At 36.2% G+C, this 25,529-nt stretch overlaps 5 protein-coding genes across 7 annotated transcripts in view; 3 read left to right on the forward strand and 2 right to left on the reverse strand.

Moving 5' to 3' along the window:
* Nucleotides 1–3,162, forward strand: part of LOC113750785 (uncharacterized protein C57A10.07-like) — a 10,620-nt gene extending 7,458 nt beyond the window's left edge. The window contains exons 2-4 of the mRNA XM_027294728.1: nucleotides 7–503; nucleotides 2,031–2,155; nucleotides 2,625–3,162. Coding sequence (XP_027150529.1) covers nucleotides 7–503; nucleotides 2,031–2,155; nucleotides 2,625–2,942 — 940 coding nt within the window. The 3' untranslated portion in view covers nucleotides 2,943–3,162. The remainder of the gene's footprint in view (nucleotides 1–6; nucleotides 504–2,030; nucleotides 2,156–2,624) is intronic.
* Nucleotides 3,163–3,648: 486 nt separating this feature from the next.
* Nucleotides 3,649–4,739, reverse strand: LOC113750786 (pathogen-related protein-like). The gene is made up of 4 exons (XM_027294729.1): nucleotides 4,563–4,739; nucleotides 4,308–4,440; nucleotides 3,919–4,220; nucleotides 3,649–3,804 (listed from the first exon to the last, which is right to left on the reverse strand). The coding sequence occupies exons 1-4, from the start codon at nucleotides 4,695–4,697 to the stop codon at nucleotides 3,649–3,651; spliced, it is 726 nt and encodes a 241-aa protein (XP_027150530.1). The 5' UTR covers nucleotides 4,698–4,739.
* Nucleotides 4,740–6,694: 1,955 nt separating this feature from the next.
* LOC113749963 (pathogen-related protein-like) lies at nucleotides 6,695–7,903 on the reverse strand. Its single transcript, XM_027293856.1, has 4 exons — nucleotides 7,662–7,903; nucleotides 7,413–7,545; nucleotides 7,042–7,343; nucleotides 6,695–6,943 (listed from the first exon to the last, which is right to left on the reverse strand). Exons 1-4 carry the CDS (start codon nucleotides 7,788–7,790, stop codon nucleotides 6,803–6,805), a joined length of 705 nt encoding a protein of 234 aa, XP_027149657.1. The 5' UTR covers nucleotides 7,791–7,903; the 3' UTR covers nucleotides 6,695–6,802.
* A 3,077-nt stretch (nucleotides 7,904–10,980) lies between these two features.
* On the forward strand, nucleotides 10,981–18,469 carry LOC113748678 (protein LAZ1 homolog 1). Of its 2 annotated transcripts, XM_027292199.1 has the most exons (10): nucleotides 10,981–11,287; nucleotides 12,857–13,440; nucleotides 13,606–13,662; nucleotides 14,670–14,778; nucleotides 15,182–15,366; nucleotides 15,457–15,545; nucleotides 15,776–16,031; nucleotides 17,389–17,634; nucleotides 17,734–18,065; nucleotides 18,149–18,468. In XM_027292199.1, the coding sequence occupies exons 2-9, from the start codon at nucleotides 13,225–13,227 to the stop codon at nucleotides 18,025–18,027; spliced, it is 1,452 nt and encodes a 483-aa protein (XP_027148000.1). In that variant the 5' UTR covers nucleotides 10,981–11,287; nucleotides 12,857–13,224; the 3' UTR covers nucleotides 18,028–18,065; nucleotides 18,149–18,468. The 2 variants fall into 2 exon arrangements, with proteins under 2 accessions (XP_027148000.1, XP_027147999.1); XM_027292198.1 differs by having other exon boundaries at nucleotides 17,389–18,065; nucleotides 18,149–18,469.
* A 1,529-nt stretch (nucleotides 18,470–19,998) lies between these two features.
* Nucleotides 19,999–22,992, forward strand: LOC113749527. 2 transcript variants are annotated; one of them, XM_027293291.1, is made up of 2 exons: nucleotides 19,999–20,065; nucleotides 20,965–22,992. In XM_027293291.1, exon 2 carries the CDS (start codon nucleotides 21,032–21,034, stop codon nucleotides 21,899–21,901), a length of 870 nt encoding a protein of 289 aa, XP_027149092.1. In that variant the 5' UTR covers nucleotides 19,999–20,065; nucleotides 20,965–21,031; the 3' UTR covers nucleotides 21,902–22,992. The 2 variants fall into 2 exon arrangements, with proteins under 2 accessions (XP_027149092.1, XP_027149093.1); XM_027293292.1 differs by having other exon boundaries at nucleotides 20,002–20,065; nucleotides 21,005–22,992.
* The last annotated feature ends 2,537 nt before the right edge of the window (nucleotides 22,993–25,529 follow it).

A 25,529-nucleotide genomic window follows, 5' to 3' on the forward strand; every position in this document is an offset into this window, starting at 1 on the left:
AAGAAGTTCCAGTCTTTTTCATCCCAAAAAAATGATTAAATCCCTAGGCAACAAAATCCAGTACTACTACAAGCTTCATCCTGTGCTGATGTTCTTGATTTCTTTATCAATTGGGATCACAATTCTTGTTTTGTTATCTTTATATGAAAGCAAGTATAGAATGACTAGCAATTATAATGGTATGTATAAAGTGGATTCTGGTTCTTCTGAATCATATCCCTTTGCTAGGTTGATGAATCTTGTGATGGTTGCTGGGCATTCTGTTTATACTAGTAGTAGTTGTGAGAAGGTTGATAAGGACGATGCTTGGTTTTTGGAATCTTATCAGAAGCATAAGGGTCAAGCTGCTACTTTTGTGAGTCATATAGAGAAGGGAGTCGAGATTACAGGGAAAGATAATGCAGCATTGCTGTTGTTTAGTGGAGGTGAGACGCGGAAAGATGCCGGTCCGAGGAGTGAGGCACAGAGTTATTGGACTGTTGCTGAGTCCAAAGGATGGTTTGGTGAGTGAATCAGTTTCACTTTGTTGAATTGAGAATTTGGTTATGCTTCATTATTCTAAGAATGATTTTTTGGCTTTGTGTGTTTTTTTTCTTTAGGTATTACTTCTTCACAAAATGTGGCTAGGTTGAGTTATTTTAGACATGAGTGGAACAGTATTACATAAACAAGTTCACTATCTCTACTACTGTCCCAATTACAGTGAAACTAGTAGCATACACACTAGAAGCAGTGTAATCCACTATGTTATTACTATCTTAATTTAGTGTGTCATTTTGTAGAATGTAGGAGAAAGTGTAATCCACTATGTTATTATGTAGAAGATGGGACACGTTGGTCTTTAATCCTATTCCTTTGGAATTTACTAGTATATGTCAAATGTGGTAAGTTGTTATTCAGTAGTTGTAATTCTAAGAAACAAAGGGATCTTGGAGTGTCTAAGAAAAGCATAGTGCAAGGAAGACAACTCCCTTTCATGGATGTTCTGACACATAGGTTCTTGTTCTATGGCTACAGAATGCAAGAGAGGTTGTTTATAATTATGAGTATCATTTGAGTTTCCAGTCTGTACTTTTTATGCCTCCTTTTATATTGGTAATTCTTTTTTTGGTATGCTAGTTGTATGTAAAGTTGTTGACTTTTGACTTCTCACAATATATATATATATATGGAAACATCTATGAGATACAAAATTTAGCGGACAGCATTCCTTCCTGAGACGAATGGTGTTACCTTAGTCCCTTCAAATTGCATCTCATTCAAATGGTTCTTGGTGGGAGTAATTTGTTTGATGATAGTTACTTGTCAAGTTAATGTTGTCTAGATCTTATGGTTAATTTATCTGATAGTTAATTGTGTAAATTAAAAAGGCTAACATAAAAGAGTTAAATATGGTTTCTCATGAAATGGCTTTTATCCAGCCTGGTTGTTGCTGTTTATATGGTTATTTATTCTGCTGCAACTCCTCTTGTGCACCAAATGTAGAATATCCAGTTGGTTGCACATTGTCTTGAGAGGCTAAGGATGTTTCCTTTTCAGTTTGTTTGGAAGCAATCTGTTCTCTCTCCATACGCGTGTCCTTGTTTTCTGTGTCAACATGTTACACATAGTATGTGGCACAATATGTCTATGTCATATGTATGGTACTTGATAGTTTCCATCTCTTGGCTGCCATTGTTGGGTTCTCTATCTTCCTCGTGGTGTTTATATATGAAATGTGCTTTTTCACCTAGTGTTCAGTAACTTCTCTTTCAAAGGTGGATAAACTTTAACGTGGTAATTATTAGACCTAGAATCCAAACCCCCCACCCCCCAACAAAAAAGAAAAAACCTCGCCAGTAAAAGAAGGAAAAACAAAGAAAAAAGAACAAAAATGAAATAGAGAGATCAGTAAGAGTTTGGGACTTGATTGCTCTATCCATGGAAACCACTGTCCGTCTGTCAGTAGTAAATCTTTTAATGCATTGATTGCTTTTATAAGCTTTGAGTATTCTAATCCTGGTCTTATGATGGCTATCTTATCTCCATAGGCAAGCAAGATGAAGTTAGATGGAGGGCACTTACAGAAGAACATGCAAGGGACAGCTTTGAGAATCTTCTCTTTAGCGTGTGCCGGTTCAGGGAGCTCACAGGCACTTATCCACTTAATATAACTGTAAGGCCCACTTTCTGGTACATTCTCTTTATGGCTTTTGTTTTTTGGTTGAAATCATCTGAGTTAATGGTTGGGAACCTAGTAGGACATAAATTAATCTTTGACTTGTCAATGGGAAAAGGAGGACGGAAATATCATCTCAAAGTCAATTTCTATCATAATTTTGTAATATGTGTAGATGGTTAGGGTCCACTATTATGTGTCTAAGGACTCGTATATTCTTGATCTTTCCTTATATTTTCAGTAGATGCACATTTATCCCTGCTTGATACAGATAAAGACAGTAAAATGACCTGATATTCTGTTGGTTCTTCATCTATAGTTCTTATGTTGGTGACCAATTTATGTCTTCAAATAATGTGCTAATACGATTGAGCAGGAAATAATTGTTTGTGTTAAGCTTGGTGAACCTGGTTGACTGCCTCTGTAAACAAATCTAATCGATATACCATGCTTGCATGTGAAATAGGTTGTTGGATATGATTTCAAGGAGGAGAGATTTATGCATCTGCATCGCTCTGCAATTAGGTTTCCAGACACAAGGTTCTTTTACTCGGGCACACCCTCTTCACAAACTTCAAGGGAAGCTGCTTTGAAAGGTGAAGCATTGGTTAGAACACAATTCCAGGACGATCCTTACGGATGTTTAGGTCCACTTCGTCGTAAAAAGTTTGGGCGGGATCCTTTTCATCGGTCAATTCCTTATCCTAATGGCTGTCCTGAAATTGAAGGACTGTTTAGATACTGTGGAAGAACACCATATTCTGGTCCCCTTCCTTGGGCCTAGCATACCAAGCTTTTCTTCATATGTATAAATTGATAGGACTAGCCAGGACAAATACGAAGATGTCACTAGTAGTTACCATAGAGTTTTGCCGAAATAGAAAAATATGATGCCATGAGATACATGACTTAGTGGCGCAGCGAAAGCTGTGTAAGACTGTTGCTAAGTGGCATGTTAATTTAACTCAGCTTAATTAATAGCATTTTACAATATTTGTAACCAATTTGTTCCCTCGTTCTGGATAGGATTTTTTCTTTTCTTTTATTTTTTTGCATATACAAGGAATGCTGGACTCCGGCATCCTATTATTGGAAGTTTGTGCAGGAGATGATCAACCTCAGGATCCCAAGTCTGGCAATCTTGGTAATGAGGTGAAGGATCAAGAAAACGTTAGTATGATTTCAGGGTTTTACACCAGCGTGGTTCTTGGCTTCAATTTTGGGTTTTGGGAAGAGCCTGTGATGCCTTACAGCTCAACATCAAACTAGATAGGAGGTTGGCTATCTATAAGCATATTGTCAGTAAATAAAACTTGAGAGGCAAGGGAAAGGGTAGAATACAAGAAACTTGGCTCAAACTCTCAACAGCTGAGAAATTTTAATTAGTATAACTAAAGTAATGGAGTACAGATGATCAAAGGGTCCTGATATTATCTTTACTCTGATCTGACTTGAAACTCAAAGAAATGCACTTCAGGAATGATTCAAGCTCATTTGTCTAAGTTACTCTGCTGTAGCAAAAATGGGCAGGTAGAAGGTGCCTCAATCTTATATTCATCAGATGGTTTGCCCTTCAGAAGGCCTTCAAGTAGTTGTCCAGGGTCGTAGAAGAACTGCACCTTCACAACCTTGGAGTTCTCATTTGACTGTTCCGGGACCATAATTTGAGAACAAATCCAATTATTAGGATAGTATTAGTTGGATGAAGAAAACAAAGAGAGTAAAACTGGAAGTTGGATAAATGGTATTAGCACAGGTACCTCAAAAATGGCCATCCCAAAAAATTCAACCATTTCTCCGGTTGGGGGATTTCCTTTAAAAGGACCTTCCATGAAACCCCAATGCCTGAACTTGTATACTATCACCGGCGGCCCTGAATATACGTGAAGGATCTCCAGAGCGAATCCACGTGGAAATGTAGTCCTGAAAACCTTGAGAGCTGATTCCATGGTTTCTTTAGCTGGATCATAAGCCCGGAATTCCTCTGGCAAGGCGGTTTGCAATAGCACATTGTAGCCTCCCCCTAGTTTTCCTTTTTCTTCTATGGTTAGAGGTTTCCTTCCTGAAAATTCATCAGTTGCAAAACTATGAGTCTTACTGGCATCTGTAGCCTAGTGAACAATAACAAGATTTATTGTCTGTTGCCTACCATTGACGCTGATAGTATAATTCTTTGTATCTATTGTCTTATACTCAGCAGGGTTGGCTTTGTGGAAAACCTCCATTTCCCATGTTTTCACCAGCCTCTGCACTTTGTCTTCGAGCGATCCAGCAGGCCATATCTACCAATACAATAGAAGCAGAAGCAACAAGAGTAACATAGTTTTAATTTCATAAACTTCCAGAGTAGTTATTAGGAGTACATTTGTATCTTGAAGATATAAAATAGTGTGAATAACCAGACCTTAGTTCGGCCTTCTTCAAAGAGCTTGTCTACAAGATCATAGTTAGGAGGACCATATCTCCAGTGGATGTTCTTCACCTCTTCTTCTTCACTAAGATAGGACCTGTACTTAGTTTTTTCTGCTTCAACTGCCATTTTTATGACTGGATAAGGTTACGATGTTTGTGAATTACCACACTATCATCTGTTGCCACTCGTATATAGAGCACAAGTTGTGTTTTTGCGGGTCGTATTAGCTTACCATTTTCAATGACAACTTTGATCGGAATAATTTAAGTATTACAACTACTCGATGCAGTGAATATCAAAGAAGTTTCAAGGCAGTTTCACCTAATCAACGAAAGGAGAACATGTTGAGAAACATTTTTTTTTTCCTGTTATGGACCAAATTCGATGGATGGTAGTGTTTAATTAACAAATTATTCAAATCACTACAAGATCCAATCTTCTTTCAAAATGAGATTACTGCAGCATTTTAATTGGTTTTGGGGAATATATCTGTGACACACTGACACCTTGCAGCTCAACAGTCAAAAAAGAGGTACTCATTTTTTTAACAAATTCCATGAAAATAACGTCCACCAGCAGAGGATCATAGAAGAGTGGAACACGATATTTGTTCTAGATGTTTTACTGCTTGTCCCATTTTATATTGGAGTCAGAAAAGAAAGAAAACATTCAATTTAGTTGGTTCGTATTAACTCTTTTCATTGAATATGATTTAAACTGCAGTATGTAGCTTAAGTTCAGTCCTAGTGAAACACTTCCACATTTCATATCCATTTTGTCAGGATCCAAGCACGGCGCAAACAACTATTGAAATATCAAGTACACAATAATTTAATGGCAAATAAGTCACAAGCATGAAAGATAGACGACACACAATATTTAACGTGGTTTGGCTCCTCCATTGAGCCTACGTCCACGGAGAGAAACCCGTTCTTTATTATGAAAAGAAAATTCTATACAAGAATACAACTTGAATCCAAATCCAACCCTTATATACCATCTCTCATCTCCCAAGAACCCCCTCTCACCCCATGTATAAGGCTACCTGTTGCTCTTGTGTGTCTCTTATATAGTATGCCAACCTACTTATTTATAGAGAATATAATTATTTGGCCAAAAATCAAATAATAATTGAAAACCAATTCTAATTCCTAGACTTATATAGAATAGGAAATAACTTCTAATCCTAAACAAAATAGAAAATTCCTTGGCTACTATTTCAAGTAACTAAAACCAATTAGGAAACTAGTTACTTCTACACAAGACAAGAAACCTGTTTAAAAGAAATTAAGCCAATTTCCTAACACATTTAGTCTTAGTGAAACAGTTGCACATTTCATGAAACTTTATTCAAAGTTTTGTTATTTTGTTTGAAGCAGAGATAGACAGAATTTAGAAGTCTATAAGAATTGGTTCTACGTTTTATTCTTCTAGTAATTACACTATCAGAAGAAGAAGGGAAAAAAAGAAAAAAATGGTAATGGTTGAGCCATGTTCATCACCACCTATGTTGTGATGTCCAGGTTCATAAAAGAGCTGCACCTTCACAATCTGAAGAGTGCTGATCAAGCTGTTTTCAATACAACAGTTTTAGATCATCCTAGTGTATGCATGGTCAAAGTGACGCAAAAATGTAACTGGTCCTTCAAATTGACCCTCCATAAAACCCCAGTGCCTAATCTGTATACCTGGTTGCCATGAATACACTTGAAGGATCTCTACCGCGAATCCACATAGTAATTGGTTCATGAAGGAGCGACAAGAAGAATGTGTCCCCTTTGTTCTAGTGTTTTGTTTGAGTCACAGACTCACAGTCGAAGAACATTATTTGCTCTCAGAAGCAAGGCCAATATCAAATTTTTGACTGATAAAGAAATATCTCGAGTCCTTTAGATGCACACAAGAAGAAAGTGTTGTAGTTGTAGGATTGAATGAGCATGATTCTTGACTTTGTCACTGGATATTAGGAAACCTGTGGTATCTTTGTGAATTTGAACCACACAATGTAGCAGAACCAAGGAAATACAAATCCGTTTTGCTGGAGATGTCCTGTTCTTTTTATGATGCAGATAAAGAGTATATCAAACAATTATTGGCAATGTCTTTATTAACAGCAAAAGGAGTAGTTGGCCATTTTATTCTGCTCTCATTTCATTAATAGGAGTACAATTATACAAAGGAAAACAAAGTAATCAGCATGGGTCCAGTTCATCAATTTTCCTAGTTCACAGCTAAGCTGTAGTGAAGAAAGGACAGCTTGAACTTGTCTCAGCCTTGTGTTCATCAGACATTTTGCCCTTCACAAGACCTCCAAGTAGTTGTCCAGGATCATAAAAGAACTCCGCTTTCACAGCCTTAGAGTGCTCATCCAACTGTTACAACACCATGATTTCAGACAACACAAAAACCAGGAACACATTGATTGGAAAGCAAAATCAAGAAGGGATCTGATTTGTTTGAGAAGTAGTACCTCAAAAATAGCCAAGCCAAAAAATTCAACCATTTCTCCTGTTGGAGCATGTCCTTTAAAAGGACCCTCCATGAAACCCCAGTGTCTGAACTTATACACGATCACTGGCGGTCCAGAATACACTTGAAGGATCTCTACAGCGAATCCACGAGCGAATGTAGTGGTGAAAACCTTCTGAGATGATTCAGCAGTTTCATTCGCAGGATTGTAAACGCGAAAGTTCTCTGGCAAGCCTGTCTGCAGGAACACATTGTAACTTCCTCCAAGCTTTTGAGCTTCTTCCAATGTCAAAGCTTTCCTCCCTGAAAAATTTGTCCATGTCAATACTACTACAACACAAATTAGAGAAGATGGATGTCGATTGTTCCTACCGTTGATGCCTAGAGTAAACTTCTTTGCATCAAGTGTTTTATACTCATCAGGATTGACTTTGTGGACAATTTCCATCTCCCATGTCTTGACCAGCCTCTGCACTTTCTCTTCAAGTGATCCAACAGGCCATATCTACAAACAAAATATTAGTAACCAACAATTGCTAAGCACTGTTTATCATTTCTCATATGATGATCTTCGTGGGATTTTGGCAAATATGAAAAGGTAGAAAGAAAATATATCCTGACCTTAGTTCTGCCTTCTTCAAATAGTTTGTTAACAGCATCATAATTAGGAGGACCAAACCTCCAGGTGGTGTTCTTCACATCCTCTTCAGTAAGGTAGGACCTGTACTTGTCTCCTTCTGAGGCTGCCATTGCATGACTGAATAAGATTCAAGATATTTTTGCAAACTATCAAAGTGTCATCTATATATACAAATCAGATGTAGTCTAATTTCTTGCGGGTCGTATTATCTTACCCAAGCAATCTGATATTAAAAAACTGTGAAGAACGAGGACATTGAGAGATGAAAGATTCCCCACTCCTTGTAGCTCTTTTTTTTTTATATATATGTCAAAATCAAGAATAAATTAACCATAATCATTGCCGAACGATGGTAGTTTCACTATTCAAATTCAAATAGTTCACAAGATTTTTTTTTTAAAAAAAAGATGATACTTTGTTCTTTATCTTAAAAAGAAGGGAAAATGACCTGTTTCATCCCTCACATTTCACAAAAATATTCTTTTCGTCCCTCACTTTTAAAATGAAGCAATTTCATCCCTGACATTTAAAAATTAAAACTATTACATCCCTGAACCTAATTTTCAATTTGAATCAAACCATCCAATAACCCGTAATAAATTTCGGAGATAGAATTGATAGGTCACTCGGTCAATTTCATCATATTCACATGACATTTATCAAACCAAAAAAACAAACATTATAACATAAAGGCCATTATTTGTCTTGGAATAGTCGGATTTTTCTTTTGGGTAAATCTTTTCATGCATCGTTAGTATATTCGCTTGCGAGTCTAGATGTGTATCATAAATACAAAATTTGGTGTTTAAATTTAAATTGAAATGATATGGTAAGTACATAAAACCATCAGTGTATACAATGACAATGTAGGAATTCAAGTTGAGTTATATTCAAGTTGAGTTAACCAAGTGATCTACCAATTATACCTTCAAAATTTGTAATTGGGTTGATAGGTGGTTTGATTCAGATTGAAAATTGGATTCAAGGATGTAATAGCTTTAATTTTTAAATGTCAGGGACGAAATTGATTCATTTTAAAAGTAAGGGACGAAAAGAATATTTTTGTGAAATGTGAGGGATGAAATAGGTCATTTTCCCTAAAAAGAATATATTTTTCCGATAAAGTACTATAAAAAGTAGCTATTATAGCGATAGATTTATTATTATAATTGATTATCAAACAACAATATTGGCGTGAAAAACTCATTTCTTTGTAACTATGCCAAATTACGTTACAAGAATAAATTAAACTTTGCAAGATAAGGGCATTTTAGGATATTCATTAAAATTTTCAACCTATTTTAAGTTTTGATTACCAAAGTGTCAAATCAAGGGAGGTAAGTATAATTTTTTAAAATTTTAAGGGAGCTAAGCGAAATAGTCAAAAACCTCAGGGTTTCAAAGTTTTGATGTTTCTTTGCAACAAATGTAGAAGAAAGATAAGTTGACAACTTTGACAAGAATATTCTCATCAGTTTTAAGTCAATTAAATTTCTGTAATTTTAAAAAAGAAAAAAGAAATGACAATTCTGAGAAGTAATAAATCAACTTCAACAAAATTTGACCTGAAGAATCTGAATATTAGCATCACTCAATCTGACAAACTTTCATGAAAGTTTTTCTGGCTCTGCTTCTCCCAAAATTGAAAGTGTTTTGCAATCATAGGATATTTTGGAAACTAATACCAACATTAAAACAGTCGTGTGGTACAAGTTCACTAATCCTTTTCAGCAGTGACAAATGATAGAATCGTTGTCAAATTTTGCTCAGCAGGTTGATACGTGCATGACATATGGTTCATGAGTTGAACTTCATTTGTCTGAGTAATATGCCATGAATCATTTCAAGAATCCTCGTTTACTTGAAAAATCAAAAAGCATTTCTGATTCTGGAACTTATCAAAAAGTTGATTTTTCAGCAAGCCTTTTAGAAAGGGATAAGCTGCAATTTGTGTAGTTTGTAAAATACCTTCCAACTGTCTGTATGGCTCAATTAAAAATGTTTCAGCCACTAAGTCATTCCAAATCCATTTGAATATTCAGAGATCAACCAAACTCAAATTTGTTAACAGTCTGTATTTTGACAAAGAAACCCAAATCAATTTTTTTTTTTTTCTTCTTTTTGTCGACCGACGACTCCTATTCCTAATCCAACACATATTAGGGAAGGATCCAACTAGATCAAAAAAAGTTAGAAGGAGATGATCTGACCTCTAAACTAAAAGGGTTTACTAAATCTCTCGTTTGCAATCAAATCTGCACTTTATGCTTCGCCTGGTGGCCGACTCATCTAAGCAGGTCCGGGCTTTTTCCAACTGTTCAATGGCCCCCGAGAACACTGGAGGAGTGTATTCATTGTCGTGGACTGATTGACTTGGGGTCTACAGGGGCGGCGCTTAGGGGAGTTTGTTGCTATATAATTGTAGTCAAAAGTGATCCATTTGAATATTCATGAACATACTACCAAACAAGGGTATGTCAAATCTTTATATTTGGAGAGATAAGCAAAAATTAAATGTGGGACCAAAAGACGAACTAAATTATTCAACAGTTGAATCAAATTGTGTTGGATAGAAGTTCATTCGAGTTTAATTTGTAAACTAGTCAAATTAAAGTAACTCATTTGAATATTCATGGATCATCAACCAAATTGAAATATGCCAAATCTTTGTATATGGGCAAACACTATCTAATGCAGGTGATTTGTTTTGAAATAATTAATTCGGGAGTAATTAAAGCGTCTGACTATGATTTTTTTCCCTGATCTTTATCCATCATCTCTCTACTTTTAAATACATCAAATACACATATTTCTCAGGGGAAAATGTTTTTAGAAAATTTTCCTAAAATGCTTTCACCCCTCTTTTTGTCCTAATATTTCTATATCCTAGAAGAAAACAAACTACTACACTAATATTTTGATGAAATAACTCCTTCAAAAAAAGTGCAATTCTAATGGAAGACTAAATTTACAAATAAGGAAGCACGCCAAGCAGTCAATTGCCAATTGTTGATGGAGTTGCAATATTTGCGCTTGTGCCATATATGGAGCCTTTTTTTTTTTTTTTTTTTGGTTGGACATCGGTGAATGGGCTTCAGGGCGAGCTCCATTGAGAAGCCCAAACCAAAACCTGCCCAACTCTCTTTCTGACTTGGACGCCATATTCCTGAACCGTCAGCCACGTCTCCAGCTGACCTGGTAATCCTTCCACTTCCCAGTCGGCCCATCTAACTCTTCAATCTTCATCCCAAAGAAACCATCCCATCAATTTGACTGCAAACAAAACTCTCCACTCCACAATCACAAAAATCACAACCGTCCGATCAACACATCAATTCCAGGACCGGCTCAATTTCATCAGTGATTTTGATAATCAGCACATCAACCAGTAACTTCCACCGCACCAGTGCCGTAGACGATCTAGCTTAGAATTTCCCATCCGCCGAAGCCCATACATATAAATAAAACCCGCGCTCATATCCATACGGCCCCCTATTTTCTATGAGACTTGAGACTTCCCGATCAATTGGATTCCCAACCTTTTTCTTTCCAGCTTTTTCATCGCTTTTTCTGCGAGATTACTCAGAAATTCAGAGATATAAGAGAGGTAATTTGTCAAAATTGTTACTTCCGAGCTTTAATCACATTATTTTCCTCTTTATTTTGTTCTTTTTTACGTTAAATTTTACCGTAATTACTTTCCTCGAGCGAGCTAATGGATTGTATTAGGTTTTTTTTTTAATTTTATTTGCTTTAATTTGTGTGATTTCCGTGTAAAAATTACAGTGTGTTATTGTGGTTTTGGGAAATTATAGTGCTTTTTCCAGCTAAATGTGTTCTTTGTTTATTTGTTTACTTATATATGTGGTAATTTATTGTGGTTTAGTCTAGGGCTCCTGTGTATATGTGCCTCTGATTTCAGTTGGTGCGAATTTGGTTTATTACAGTAGTGGAAACTGGCTACTGGTAGCTTATTAGCATATTCCTTCCTGAGTTGTGTCGCATTAAAGAAATTGGTTGCGATGCTGAGATTATCTGTACAGATGCTATAGAGGGAGGTTGTTGTAATGTTTATAGTAGCAACACTGCAAAAAAGGGAGATTAATGTGAAGAGAACCTTTTTGAACTACATGAGAGGGCTTTCCAGTATATTGTATACACTGAAATGTGGATTAGCTTCTAGAATTTTGGCATTTGGATAAGAAGTTGGGCTTCTTTTGCCAGGTGGAATGATGTTAGTTTGGATTGCAAACTACAGAAGATACCTTATATTGAGCAAATGGAACTTCATGTAAGCTTTTGGAGTGGTAGAAATTTTAAAGATGTAGGCTGGAAGTAATCTCCCTGTTCCTTTCATTTTCTCTTTGAATCAACTAAGCCTTAGATCAGGTTCTTGATGGTAGCATGAAACTTTTTGTTGGGAAAACAGAAGTCAACCCCATTGCATCGTATCATCTGTTGGGGCGTGGTTTTCTAACTCACATTGTGAATAGCGAAGACCATTTTAGGCACATAGGCATGTTGCTTATTTAGTTGTGGTTTACATATTCATCAAGTTATTCTATAATACTTATGATGATTTGATCAAAAACATATTTGACAGTTGGAATATTCAAAAAGAATGCTTCTCATTTATAAAATTTTATTGTACTTCAGTAGATTCATGACATTATATAAAGGTGCTTAATGTTCTAAGTGAAGAGTTATGCTGAACCAGCATGTTATAGTACAGTGTGCAATATGTTCAAGTTGAGATTTTATTGTGAATTTCTGAAAATCTTGTTTTTTCCCCTAGAATTCAAAAGCTTATATGTTTTCACCTTCTGTGTACGTTGGGATATTATTAAAGTGACAATCATGCGGTATAGCTCTAAGTATATCTGCTGTGACTCAGCTCAAACATTACCCATGGTCAGATATGCAAACATAAACTCCAAGGCTATCTTTGAGGTCTTGATTATTGTCATCTGTTTATCCTGATAACAAGTCAGACAAAAATTAGAGGATTTGACAAACAGATTATTCCATAGAAAGGATTTCCTTGGCAAAATGTACTTGGATTGTATCTCTCCCATTTTTTTTTTCATTTCAATCCTTTTTGTTGTAGTAATTTTTTAGCAGTTCTTTTCAGGTTGATTTTGTTTTTTACACGGTGTGTATGTTGTTTCTTTCACAGGTCATTCCTGTTGACTCGTTCGCTTCTGTGTGATAGGCTTGCTTACGCTGAACCTTCCTTTATACTGGTGGTTTTTTTACTAGTGCTGATTAAAACGTTCAGCAGCCATTCAATTAAGCTGCCTGCATTACTGTGCAGTACTTTGCACTTGTCAAGAATATGCTTCATCTATCTTCCTGCAGTACAAATAATAATAGGATATGGCATGAGCTGAAGTCAAGTATATGTGATAGTTTTCAGAGCTCTCTAGTCTAGTTCTGGAAATAGTTTTCAGAGCTCTCTAGTCTAGTTCTGGAAATTGTGTTTGGGATGTTACTCAGTTTAGGTAGGCATTGTGTTCTGAGGTGTGCAAGAGCATCGTTACTTTAATGGAGAGGAAGGCCGTGATAGTTTTGCTGTTGTTTTTAACCAGCCTTGTTGACTCAACTGAGAGATCAGGGATAACTCAGTCCAATAATGTGGGTGCTGGGTCGTCCTTGGTCTATGGCTGGACTATATGCAGCGCAGGAGTATTTGTATTGGCAGCTCTTGTCCTATCCATGTACCTTATCTTCGAGCACTTAGCAGCCTACAACCAACCTGAGGTTTGTTTGGAAAAACTTGAAATGTTACTTAGTTGCTGGTCTTTTATTAATGTCCGAAGGATTAATATTTTGCGCTTTCTAATTCTCTTGCGTTTAACTTCATAAACTTTCTTTTCTTGCTTCATTTGATCTGTTCTGTGTCTAATAGACATATTTAATTTTCAGGAGCAGAAGTTCTTGATTGGACTCATTCTGATGGTTCCTGTTTATGCATCCGAATCGGTGAGGAAGTGGTCAATTTTTCACAAATTTCCTTGCCTTTTTGGCATGACCTTTAATTTTGTAATAAATTTGCTGTGAGCAATGGTTTGTGAGATGCATGGACAGGAAATAAAATAACTTACCTTCAATCTGTTCTACTTGATTATGCTGTCAATTCATACTTGAAGTTGAATATGTTTGTTTTTCCGCTAATGTGCATGTGTATGAATGGAACATTGAGATAATTTTTATCACCATAAGTATTTTTTTTTTACTTTCATTGTGGATAGCTAAAGAAGTGATTTACTTTGTTTGTGGTTGAATGTTGTCCCTTTTGTTGCTTTCGTCCCCAAAAGAAAATGCACCCAATAAAGATTGAGTATATTAGGTTGTATGTTGGTCAGATTGTTTGAACTTTGAGGACAGAGGTCAATGTGTTCAGCATTTAACTGCTGGGAATTGTGTTAATTCTTGTTGCATATGGTGACTCATGTCAATTTCTTTGTAATATATGTCCGACATAAAAAAAAGATTTTAGGTAAACTTCTTGGAAAATTAATGGTGGTGGTTATTTGATATGCAAGAATTTGGACCTTTTATTACTAGCAGTAGTATTCCCTCTTTCTTTAAAGATATGGTCTATCTGAAGGTTCTGTAATCTTTGTACTAGCCATCCAATATATGGTCCTTAACATCTGTGACAGAAAGAATAGGGACTCTAATTGGGTCTTGGAGAAAGTAAAAGTTTTGCATGCATCTAAAACAGAAATATTCATGCAAAAGTTCAATCAGGAGGTGATATCAGAAACTGTTATTTTTGGAGAATTTAATTACATTTATCTAAGTTGTCTGTACACTTTGGTAGTCTACAAGTTAAGATACTTCCTAATTTGCTACTAGTTTATGATATTGAATTTATTTACCAGATATTGCTTTCTGCTCCCTTTTCACTTTCTTTTTTGAGTGCTTAGAGGTTTTTTTTATTGTTCTATTTTTCTTTTAATAACAGTCTGCTGCTTTTGGAACAGTTTTTGTCATTGCTCAATTCCAATGCTGCTTTCTACTGTGAGATAATACGGGACTGCTACGAAGCATTTGCACTTTATTGCTTTGAGAGATATCTCATAGCTTGCTTAGGTCTGTGGAATAGCTTTTCTTTTTGCCTTTGATTGATATTCATTTTATCTTGATGTTGTTATCTATGAATTTCGTTGGGGTGCCATAAGTTATGCTTACTGGTTATACTCTTATAGAGCTACATTGTTTGCTTGGAAATTCTTTATCATGCTCTGGTCTAACTCTTAGTCATTAAACAAGTCAAAATTCTTATTTGATACATCTTTTGTTCGGGATTGGAAGATCAAGATGTCTATCTTTAATCCTGTCCCAACATATTTTCCTATCAAATAGAAGTGATAATGCTTCAATGACACATTATACACCATTCTCTATAAACTTTGATATATATGTGTGTGTGTGTGTGTGAAAATTTTGGTTATGTTTATACAAAGATAATTTTTTCCTTCTGGTCAAACTGTAGGTGGTGAGGAAAGTACAATCGAATTTATGGAAAATCAAAGCATGTTTTCCTCAAGCATACCTCTCATAGATGAAGCTTATGCTTATGGGGTAGTTGAGCATCCTTTTCCACTGAATTGCTGTCTTCGGCAGTGGAGTCTCGGTCCTGACTTCTATCAAGCAGTAAAAATTGGCATTGTTCAATATGTAAGTCCTTCTGTTGATATCTAAGGATTACCAAGATCATTTCTTATGCCAATTTCTTAATTATTTTCAACGGGATTATTTGGTTTGCAGATGATACTCAAGATGATATGTGCACTATTGGCTATGTTTTTTCAACTTTTTGGTATTTATGGTGAAGGGAAGTTTGAGTGGGGATATGCGTAAGTTATGCTATTGAGCTGTCCTACTTGTTATTTACTATGTGCTCCATATGATTTTCCTTGATAAAGAAGTAAATTTCTACAGCCCTGCTCCAACCATCCCTGCTCTCTCTGTTGAACTTTTGCATTTATATAGTTAACGTATTAAGCAATTTGACTCTCTGATGTACTAGAACTATATTAAAGTCATGTTTAAGCATATTATCTCTGACTCTGTTGTTTGCTTGCAGTTACCCATATTTGGCAGTTATCCTAAACTTTAGCCAGACCTGGGCCTTATACTGCCTAGTGCAATTTTATTCTGTTACCAAGAATAAGTTGGCACCCATTAAACCGTTGGCCAAATTTCTGACGTTCAAATCGATTGTATTTTTAACATGGTGGCAAGGTGTAGCTGTTGCCTTTCTTCTCTCTCTGGGAGCCTTTAAAGGGTCTTTGGCACAGGTTCTGCAATCACGCATCCAGGACTATATTATTTGTATTGAGGTGCGTGGTACATGTTACTAGCGTTTTGGAATTTCTCGTTGCTTGCAGTTTTGTTTCTCCCACTTACTTAGAGGTCCGTTGTTTTTGAGACCACACATTTCTTTATCATATTGGTTTCTTTGTTGAGGAATGTTTCTAAGTTGTACAGGGCAACATGCTTAATCTTCTTCTGTTTGAATAGCAGTGCACTGAATGATTGTTTATTTTGAAACAAGAATAGTGTAGGATAAAGCTTTGGCTTTACTTGGGGCCAGATGGAAATTTTCTAAGAGGGGAGGGAAGCATTTGCTAGTAGGAAAGTATTCATTGGTTAGAGGAAACTGTCTGACTAGGCTTTCATGTCTTCCCTGAGGTCATAAATAATCAGGTCATTCATGCCCCTAGCAGAATCAGAGACATCATATATTTGGTTGTTGTCTTTTGAAAAATAAGATGAATCTGTGACAAAATACATTTAGAAGTGTCATGAAATTCTCGATTCAATCATGAAAGCCAATATTATTAGAGATGGAGGCACAAAACGGATACTGAGAAGTTACAAACTTCTTGTGAAATCTTCACAAGGAAATAATAAATAAGTAGGAAATGATGGGTCGTTACATAAGTTTTTGGTAAATATGGGAAGACCACAGAGATGGTGAGTGTTGCTTGATAAGCAGAGATTGCCATTTTTCAGAAGGAAAGAACAAGACTGAGAGGGTCATTATAGTTTCATTAGAGGCATGATGCTTTTTTAACCTGCTGAAACTGTAGGGATGGTCGGTCTGTCATTTTAGGTTTTGAATTTACTTGGCCCTGTGTCCTTGACCACATATGCTTTGATGTTGGACCAGGATATATTTTTTCCCAACAAGAAGGATAAAAGTTTGCAGAGGCACTTTGCATATATTCTTTCACTGATTTAACTTTCTGCATGGTAATTATTTATAAAGTGTGCCAAACTCTCTCTCTTACTGGCCTTAGTTAGAAAGCAAAATTGAGTTCATGGCAGTAGTGTTTGGCATTCTCCAATTCTATAAGCATCTATTTTTGCTACATTAGTTGATTGCAATTTTGATTGGAGAAAAGGTTGAAAGAAAATGCCATACTAAAGCAGTAGCTAAGATATTCTAAGCCACCAGTTGTCAGAACATGTGAAGCAGTGAGAACAAGTAGAAAATGAAGAGAAGAAATATGCATATGTGCTGACTTGATATCCTGTAGATAGATAGTATAGTCATTGGCAATAACATGTTGCCATGGATTTGATAACTTGGATGCAATAATGTGCTTCGTGATTAATATGTCTACATCTAATCAGATGAATATTTGTCTTATGTGACTCTTTAAAGGCTTTTACTTCTTTGCCTTGAACCAGATGGGTGTTGCTGCAGTGATACATCTTTATGTCTTCCCAGCTGCACCTTACAAACGAGGAGAAAGGTGTGTCCGTAATGTTGCTGTCATGGCAGATTATGCATCCCTAGGATCTCCATATGACCCAGAAGAGGTTAGGGACTGTGAACGATCGACAAAGGTGCGGATTGGTCGCCAGGAAGAAAGTGAAAAGCGGTTAAAATTTCACCAAAGCGTCTGTGATGTGGTTCTCGGAAGTGGTGAAATCGTGAGATCTACATATCCTGTTGTTCAATACCTTATACTAGCATCCGGACCTGCTCTGACCTATCTGGCATATTGTTGCTTTGTGCTTCTTGTTTTGCAGATTGTAGATGATATGAAGTTCACAGTTTCACATGTCGTCGAACCAGTTGAAAGAGGAATTGCAAGCATAAACAGAACTTTTCACCAGATATCGGAAAACGTGAAACGGCATCAGCAGAGGCAGAAGAAATCTAAAGACGACAGTTACATTGTCCCCTTGAACTCGTGGACAAAAGAATTCTCAGATTTGCATGAAGATATACCAGAAGGGAGTTTCAGTGATAGTGGATTGCCCAATGGGAAGAGAAACCATTACCAATCTAAAGGCAGATCATCACGGTTCAGGAACAGATAACACACCTTGTATAGAATGTATTTGATAGCAATCTAACTGTGAGTATTTTCAAATTTGTTTCTAAACTGACAGAAAATAGTAAGATTTCATGTTTGGTATGCTGACGCATGTACTATTTCAGTGCCAAAGGAGCTAAGAGATCTGACGCCAGAAATTTTTTCAAGATTGCGAGGAGCTTTGGAGCGTTGACTGGTTGCGGGCATTTGACTTCTTGGTAACTACAGAAAACCATCTTTAACCATTGGTTTGAATTGCAGTTCGAAATGAGAGAACTAATTTTGGTTCGTAACAAAGAATGCAACAATAGCTGACAATTGATCACAATTTAATGGTAGAAATATGGTGGGGTGGAATGCATATTTCAATAGAGTTTGTATTTGGTGCCTTTCTTGCTTTTTTTTTTGTCTCTGCTTTAACCGTACGGGAAACGCTTGAACTTGGATAATTGTATGAAACCGTAAAATTATTCACAAGCACATGAAGCAGGGTAAAATCTAGGAGTGGTGACTCCAATGCAATGCGATCCTGCAAAACAAGATGTTTAACCTCCTTAAGTAGGAATGTTAATAAAATGACGCCCAGGCTTAACAAGCTTTCATTATCAGCTGCTGATAAACTTGTATTCATATCCAAGCTTCATGGTGTTCATATTAACCTCTACTTTTTAATCTAATTTAAACTTAGATTTATAAAGTTCATAATAACTTTCTTACGTAAACTTAATATTATCTCATGAAAACCTAAAAACTTCCGTTTTTTCTAGATGCCTCGAGATGGTAATTGGAAATCAAATATGCAGGGCTAAGAATAACATATAGTCAAAATAATTTTTCCCACTCTAAATCATTGCTCAACCTTATTAGCATAAGTACCTCACAAGTTGAGACTCTTAATTCTACTGGAATCGGACCGCTGTGGACTATTGCCCCAAAATCAAGAGTGTCCAATTTCGAGTCCAAACACCAAACTCTTGCCCAGCCCGCAGCTGTACACTGCATGTTACATATAAACACACGTGTTTGGATTGGTATTATTTGTGTAAAAATTACAGCTGCACACTGCATGTTACATATAAACACACGTGTTTGGATTGGTATTATTTGTGTAAAAATTATTTACTTGTATCACAATAAATATATTTTTTAATAATTTTTTTATCTCTTCAATTATCTTTTTATCCTATATACAACGTGTCGCAAAAAGTATTATAATAATTATTTTAAATAATATGTTAAATAAACTCCTATTCAAGCACACTACAAATTGCACATACTATGTTACAATTACTGTTTACATCTTTTCATTTTTTAAGGCTTTATATTTATTTTTTTCATTCCAATATGCTTGTAATAAGAGAGAATTACAATTTTAATCCCAAATGTTTAGGACATGAGCACTTCTAGTCCCTACAATTTGAAAGAAAGCAAATGTAGTTCCCAATGTTTTAATCTATAAGCACCTTTAGTTCTATTACGTATTGGCAATTAATTTTTAAAAAAAATTTTAAAAAATTGAAGTAAATATTATTGGCTATAATTTATAATAAAAGATGACTAATTACTCGCATGGCAATTACCTGAGTAATTAGCCTTTAGCCCAAAAATACAAAAATTTAGTTGACAAAACAAAATTTTAGGTTAAAGACTAATTATTCACATTACAAACATATAAGTCATTAGTTATTTTTTGTAATAAATTATGATTAGCAATTTTTGTTAATTTTTAAATCTTTTTTAAATTAGCTGCTTGCACATGAGTAGATTCCGGTAGTAATCGATAAAAAAAAATATATATGACTAAACGTACATGAAAATTGAAACATTGAATTCTATTTGCTTTTATCCAAACTTTGGGGACTAAAAGCACTCATACCCTAAACATTTGTACCAAAACTGCAATTACCTCTGTACAGTGCCGATGTCATTTCCTTGGGCTCTATCAGTCTCAAGGTATCTTTCTATTCGTTTTTCCTGGATTTGTTCTGGGGTTTAGGGCTGTAACGGAAATTGGATTCTTGAACCGTTTTGACAGTCTCTAGGTAATGATCAAATTTCTTATTACCCATTCATTTTCTGTGCTTTTTCCATCCATTTCTTGTTTTATCTTCTGCAAATTTATTTCCTTGGCTCGCGTAATCATTACTTTCTTTTTTTTATTTTATTTTAGTACCATAAAGCTAAGAGAAAAATGGAAAAAGGAAGTTAGCCAGTATAACTGACGATTATATCATTCAAGGATTTAAGTGATATAGAACAGCCGATGCTTGTGGGAATACTCAGTTTAGTTTATTTAAATTTGATTTTTTTTTATGGGTTTTTTCTTCCCTTAATTTTTTTGAGTATCTGGTAACCCAAATTTGGAGTAGTGATTGATACATTTTGAAAATATGTGAGGATTTTTGAGCATTTGGGAATTGGGGAAAATGGAAAGGATGTAAAAAGAGTGTTAGGAAGAATGTGGAGGTGGTGGACCATAAAGATTTGTGTAAACCACTGAAAAAATGTAATTGGATTCCTTTTTTTTTCTGGTGCAGTGAATTTGATCTTCCCAAGTCAAGCTTCCCTAATTTTGAATTATTCCTTGACAATATTCAATCTTGAATTTTGAATCATTCCTGCATTCTGATAGCTGATTAGAGTATTATCTAACTCCATTCATTTTTTTTGCTTCCCCCTCCCCCCCCCCCCTCCTCCTCCTCCTCCTTTTGGGTCTGTAAACTTTAATTGCATCTGGCATTTTAATCTGTTACGATTGTGTCTGAATTTTCTATGTATTACTGTTGGATTGCTTGAATAGGAAGAGCTTAAAAATGATGCTCTAATCATGTTTGATAATGTTTGTTAGTTCCCATATATATCTAGTTGCCGGATTGACTGATTTGGTGAATGTAACCTGTTTGTGAGGATATTAACTCTTTCATTACTTGTGTTGTGTTAGGTCCTGTTTTTCTTTCTAATAAACAGAATTGGTCAAACAGGCAACAGGAGGTATTAGACTGTTTAAAATGGAGAGGGGGTCGCGGTGCACACGTTCACAGGCGGCACCAGATTGGAGTGCTTGGGAGTGTTTAACCCTGGTGAATGAGATCAATGCGGTTGAAGGGGAGTGGCGACAGACACTGGCGTCATTCCAGAAGTGGCAGCTGATAGTGGAGAACTGCAGTGCTTTGGGTATGAACAGGAGCATGAACCAGTGCAAGAAGAAGTGGGATTCCTTGAGGAGTGAGCAAAAAAAGGTCAAGCAGTGGGAAGCAGCCTATTGGTCATTTGCCACTGCTGAAAAGAAAGAACTGGGGCTCCCTGAAGAATTTGATAAGGAACTATTCAATGCCGTTGAGAAGCATATGAACCAAAGAGGAGATGATCCTGCTGCACCCGATACTGAACTAGATAGTGATCCCGAAGCCCGACCCATTGCTAGCAAAATGTTTTTGCAAACTGGTCCAAAGAAGCAAAGGAAGAAGAGAATGCCTCCTCGTAAAGATAAATTTGAAGAAAGGTTCCATCCATGGAAACACATCTTAAAAGGAGTTGTAAAACCTGAGCCATCTGCCTTAGATGAAATTCCAGACCAACCCCCTAAGAGCACAGTCCAAATGGTGAAGCCTGAGCAGATAAGCGAAGAAGAAAAACAAAAGATCATGACCGCAAAACTGTTGGAAAATGCACAATTGATTAATGCAGTACTTCAAGGAAACCTGGCTGAGGATGTCGACTACAAGTTGGCTGACTTGAAAAATAATGAGGCTATGCAGACTGATTCAACTAGGCGCCAAGGAGACAAGATTATTGATTGCCTTGGGAATATTGTTAGCACACTCAACCAATTTTGTCATCTTGTCGAAGAGTGCAATTTACGTCCACAAAGGAATTAAGCATTTGGATCTTCATGGGGAGTGCAACTGGTTCTATTTTATGGATACAGGCAATGATATTCTTAGTTGTCCCGAGTTTGTCTGAGTATTGGTACATGGATTAGGTAGACACAGATGTAGAATCATTGCTGGAAGTTACCAGTAAGGAATTAGGAAATGCATAGAGGGGATCATCTGAAAACTTAAAAAGTAGTACTATAGATCTGATCTTGCTTGTAACTTTGAAGATGATCCCTCAAGCTGCAATTAAATTGCAGAAATGTTTTATCTATCAAACTAGAAGTTAATGCAAGTCAATCACTCTAAAACAGTGCATAAGCTCTTTTCGGGCTTACTCCCCGGTGACTAACCCTTGGTGAAGTCCAATTTTTAGAATAAAGTTTCCTTTTAGTGGGGATTCAGTCTTTTTTCAATTCTCAACAATATGTACGAGTTCTGACTTCTGAGTATGCTGGAATTGGCTGAATGGGTAGGGTGATGGAGGAGCTTTGTTGGTTTTGCTGATGTTTGTGGTTATTGAATTTGGTTAGTGATGGTGGTTTTTGGAAGAAACTGAAGATAATTTTGCCGTGGTGTAGATCAACGGATTGAGGAAGGGGAGGAAAGGTGGACAAGTTGATGGTACTGGAAGTGGAAGGGGGTCAAAGGGTGGTGTCATGGACGGCAACCAGCAAGCAGATGGGGCTAGCTCGTGGTATATAGGCTGGGGGTTTTTGGGAGGGATTATGCCTTACGGTGGGTGCAAACTGGGGAAGAAGGGGCCGAGGTCGCCCCTTGTTTGGGTGGGGGAAGGGGTGGATGGATGTTGTTACTCAGTGCATATCTGCAGATTATGTTCTTTTGTTATTTGCCATGTTCTATTGATTCTTTTCCCTGTGTTTTCATTATTGTACTTAGCGTTGAATGCACTTTATCCCCCTTGACTCTGCTACCAATTGTACTTTATTCCTTGAACTCAATGAATGAGCACTTTGGTCCTTGCTAGATGTTTTAGGACAAAAAGTGCCCTTTCATTAGGGAAAGTACTGATATCTACAAGTTGTCAAACTTCAGTTTAGCAATAAATGAACTCGATACCGACCTTTAACCTATTTACTATGACAATTAATTGGTCACCTATTTATGACTTTTTGGGATTTTTGGTTTCTAATCGTTTAATCTGGATGTTGGTGATTAGTATTTTACGACTTAAAACACTAGTTTGATATTTTGATTATGTCATTTCTTGATGTGGTTAATCATTTACTATCTATCTTGTGTAACTATTTGTCTTGAGAGGCTGGTGATTATATAAATTCTAATTGTGGTTGGTTATATAGTTTTTCTCAATATATAGGTGATACAAGGAAGACAAAAGGGAAAAAAAAGATTAGATTTTCTCAATATATAGTTACTTCGAGTCATGTTTGGGTAACCCACAAAAACAAACAGTAAAACTTTGATAAAGTTTCTCATTGTGCAAGCGAGGCCCTTTCGGCCGAGCTGATGTTAGTCGTAAGACTTATAACACCTGCGACACAATAAAATTGGAGGTGGGGGTTTCCTCCTCCGTGATCACTATGATGTTTAAGTTAGAGATGGATCTAAAGAAACCAATTCCAAAGGTTGAAAAGGCATATCTTAGGGAGAGGAAAATGGGAGGTACATTTTTTTTTTTTTTTTGGTCAAAATGGGAGGTGCTTATACTAGAGGAATGTAGGAGTGGAATAACGAGGGTTATCACTATAGCCGGATTTTTTAGCGTAGGGTAGACCGGTGGCGTTAGAACTAAGCTTGAACCATAGAATGCCAAGTTGAACTTCTCACATCAATCATGTCTTATGCAAGTTGGGTCTGCAACTCAGTCTCAAGCTTGGCTAACCAGGTTTCGATAAGCTAGTTGGGTTCATTATGACATTGGCTAAGGAAAGGAGAACCAAGATCACTTCGTTGAGAACTGAGTGGGCCAAGTGCCCACACTCATCTTCTATGTTTCGGCACAGCCCAAGATTGTAGTTTTCTCTTTTTTCATCCTAAGATGTCAAAGAACTCGATGGATTGCATTTAAACTAACTAGAAATCTAGGTTGACCAGGCTTTGGCTTCTTCCATTTAAACGTTCAAAAGCAGTGTTTTGAAAATTGGACCGGACTGGCCGGTTCGACCGGTTGAATCGCGAATCGGCATGTTTTCGGTCCGGTTCAATTACAAAATCAAAGAATTAATTGAACAAGTCAAAAACAGGTCAAAAATCGGTTAAACCCATAAAACCAGTAAAAACCGAAAGGTTTAATCGATTTTTATTAAGTATTTATTTTCAAAAATAAATATTTTAGTTTTATTCAAAATTTTTAATACTAAAATGAATAAAAAAATATTAAACCTTTGAACCGAGGTTGAACCGGTCGAACCGTGAACCGGAAGGTTTTTCGATTCACTTTCCAGTTCGAGTTTAAAAACATTGTTCAAAAGGTATTTAAACATGCACAGGTGCTTGCAGAATTGAATACAGATCCCAGACCTTGTATAAACTAGGGTATTTAGGCATTGACCTCACACATTTGCTAGAATAATTAAGCATGGCGGCTGGTGAGTTAAAGCTGGCATTAAGAGGTGCATTCCATTTGGATTAGAAATAGCAGCACTGTAATTGATTCTTATTTGGCATGCTTTTCTTGTTCTTTCTTTTTCTTTTTTTTTTTTACCGCGACAAAGAATGGTAGACATTTATACAGTGACAAGCACTAAGAAATCTAGAACAACCAAGATTGATGTTTCAAGAATTGGAAGTTTTAAGTCTTAGTCTCGTGCAATGTAAGTTTATAATGTATTTATCCCATCCTTTTGAAGATTGGATCCAACGTTGTTGAATTATATAGTTTTGTTTGTAGAATCCACCAGTTTACATTAGTTGTAATCACAAAAGATGGCAAAACAGCAGGCAATATGACCCCAAATAGATCTTACCATCTTGTAAATGATTGTATTGAACATTACTTCTGGAATGACATATTCTTCTGTCTTGTCCAAATCACATACATATATATACAGAGACGGGTTATATAAATGATCAATCGACTCAATCTTTGTCAGCCAACAATGTTTATTCACTTCTCTGCTCCTGCCTTTTCTAGGTTTCAATTTACAGAAAATGGTACCAGCAATTTGCACTAATTAACAAGCAACTCTTTCTTAAATTGGATGATTACACGTATACTAGACTTGAAGTTCAATGACTCAAAAACCGTTTAAAGTCTAATCCACTCATATCATGCACTCTAGTTTTATATAGGTTTGGGCAGATAAATGACAGCAACGTCACCAGAAAATCAGTAGAAATCTCTTTTGACAGTTGAACTCGAATTCAAACTTTTCCTTTTCTAAGTCGAGTCGAGCTTGAATTTCATTTTTTGGCTTGATAAGTTCGAGCTCACACATTAACAAGTCCAACTCGACTCGATAAGTTCAAAACTCGACTCGTTTGCAGCTCTAGGTGTAACGTTCATGTTATACCTTCTAATTGATTAATAAATGTCTTTTTTGAATTATCATAATTAGATTTCTAATTAAGTTGATAACTCTTGAAAGGCACACGCGTCAATACTTCAAGATCAGTAATATAAGTATCGCATCTTAGTGTGCAACAACAG

The sequence above is a fragment of the Coffea eugenioides genome, chromosome 10 (genome assembly GCF_003713205.1).
Source record: "Coffea eugenioides isolate CCC68of chromosome 10, Ceug_1.0, whole genome shotgun sequence".
In the NCBI taxonomy this organism is placed as follows: Eukaryota; Viridiplantae; Streptophyta; class Magnoliopsida; order Gentianales; family Rubiaceae; genus Coffea; species Coffea eugenioides.

What these genes read in the sequence shown, in the direction of transcription:
- LOC113749963 (XM_027293856.1), bottom strand. Translation starts at nt 7,790, where the DNA reads ATGGCAGCCTCAGAAGGAGACAAGTACAGGTCCTACCTTACTGAAGAG. An exon ending in TTGAAGAAGGCAGAACTAAG is followed by an intron (nt 7,546 to 7,661) that starts GTCAGGATATAT and finishes TTTTGTTTGTAG; the next exon opens with ATATGGCCTGTTGGATCACT. An exon ending in GTTTACTCTAGGCATCAACG is followed by an intron (nt 7,344 to 7,412) that starts GTAGGAACAATC and finishes CAAATTTTTCAG; the next exon opens with GGAGGAAAGCTTTGACATTG.
- LOC113750786 (XM_027294729.1), bottom strand. Translation starts at nt 4,697, where the DNA reads ATGGCAGTTGAAGCAGAAAAAACTAAGTACAGGTCCTATCTTAGTGAA. An exon ending in TTGAAGAAGGCCGAACTAAG is followed by an intron (nt 4,441 to 4,562) that starts GTCTGGTTATTC and finishes TTGTATTGGTAG; the next exon opens with ATATGGCCTGCTGGATCGCT. An exon ending in TTATACTATCAGCGTCAATG is followed by an intron (nt 4,221 to 4,307) that starts GTAGGCAACAGA and finishes ATGAATTTTCAG; the next exon opens with GAAGGAAACCTCTAACCATA.
- LOC113748678 (XM_027292198.1), top strand. Translation starts at nt 13,225, where the DNA reads ATGGAGAGGAAGGCCGTGATAGTTTTGCTGTTGTTTTTAACCAGCCTT. An exon ending in CTGTTTATGCATCCGAATCG is followed by an intron (nt 13,663 to 14,669) that starts GTGAGGAAGTGG and finishes CTTTTGGAACAG; the next exon opens with TTTTTGTCATTGCTCAATTC. An exon ending in AAGTTTGAGTGGGGATATGC is followed by an intron (nt 15,546 to 15,775) that starts GTAAGTTATGCT and finishes GTTTGCTTGCAG; the next exon opens with TTACCCATATTTGGCAGTTA.
- LOC113749527 (XM_027293291.1), top strand. Translation starts at nt 21,032, where the DNA reads ATGGAGAGGGGGTCGCGGTGCACACGTTCACAGGCGGCACCAGATTGG.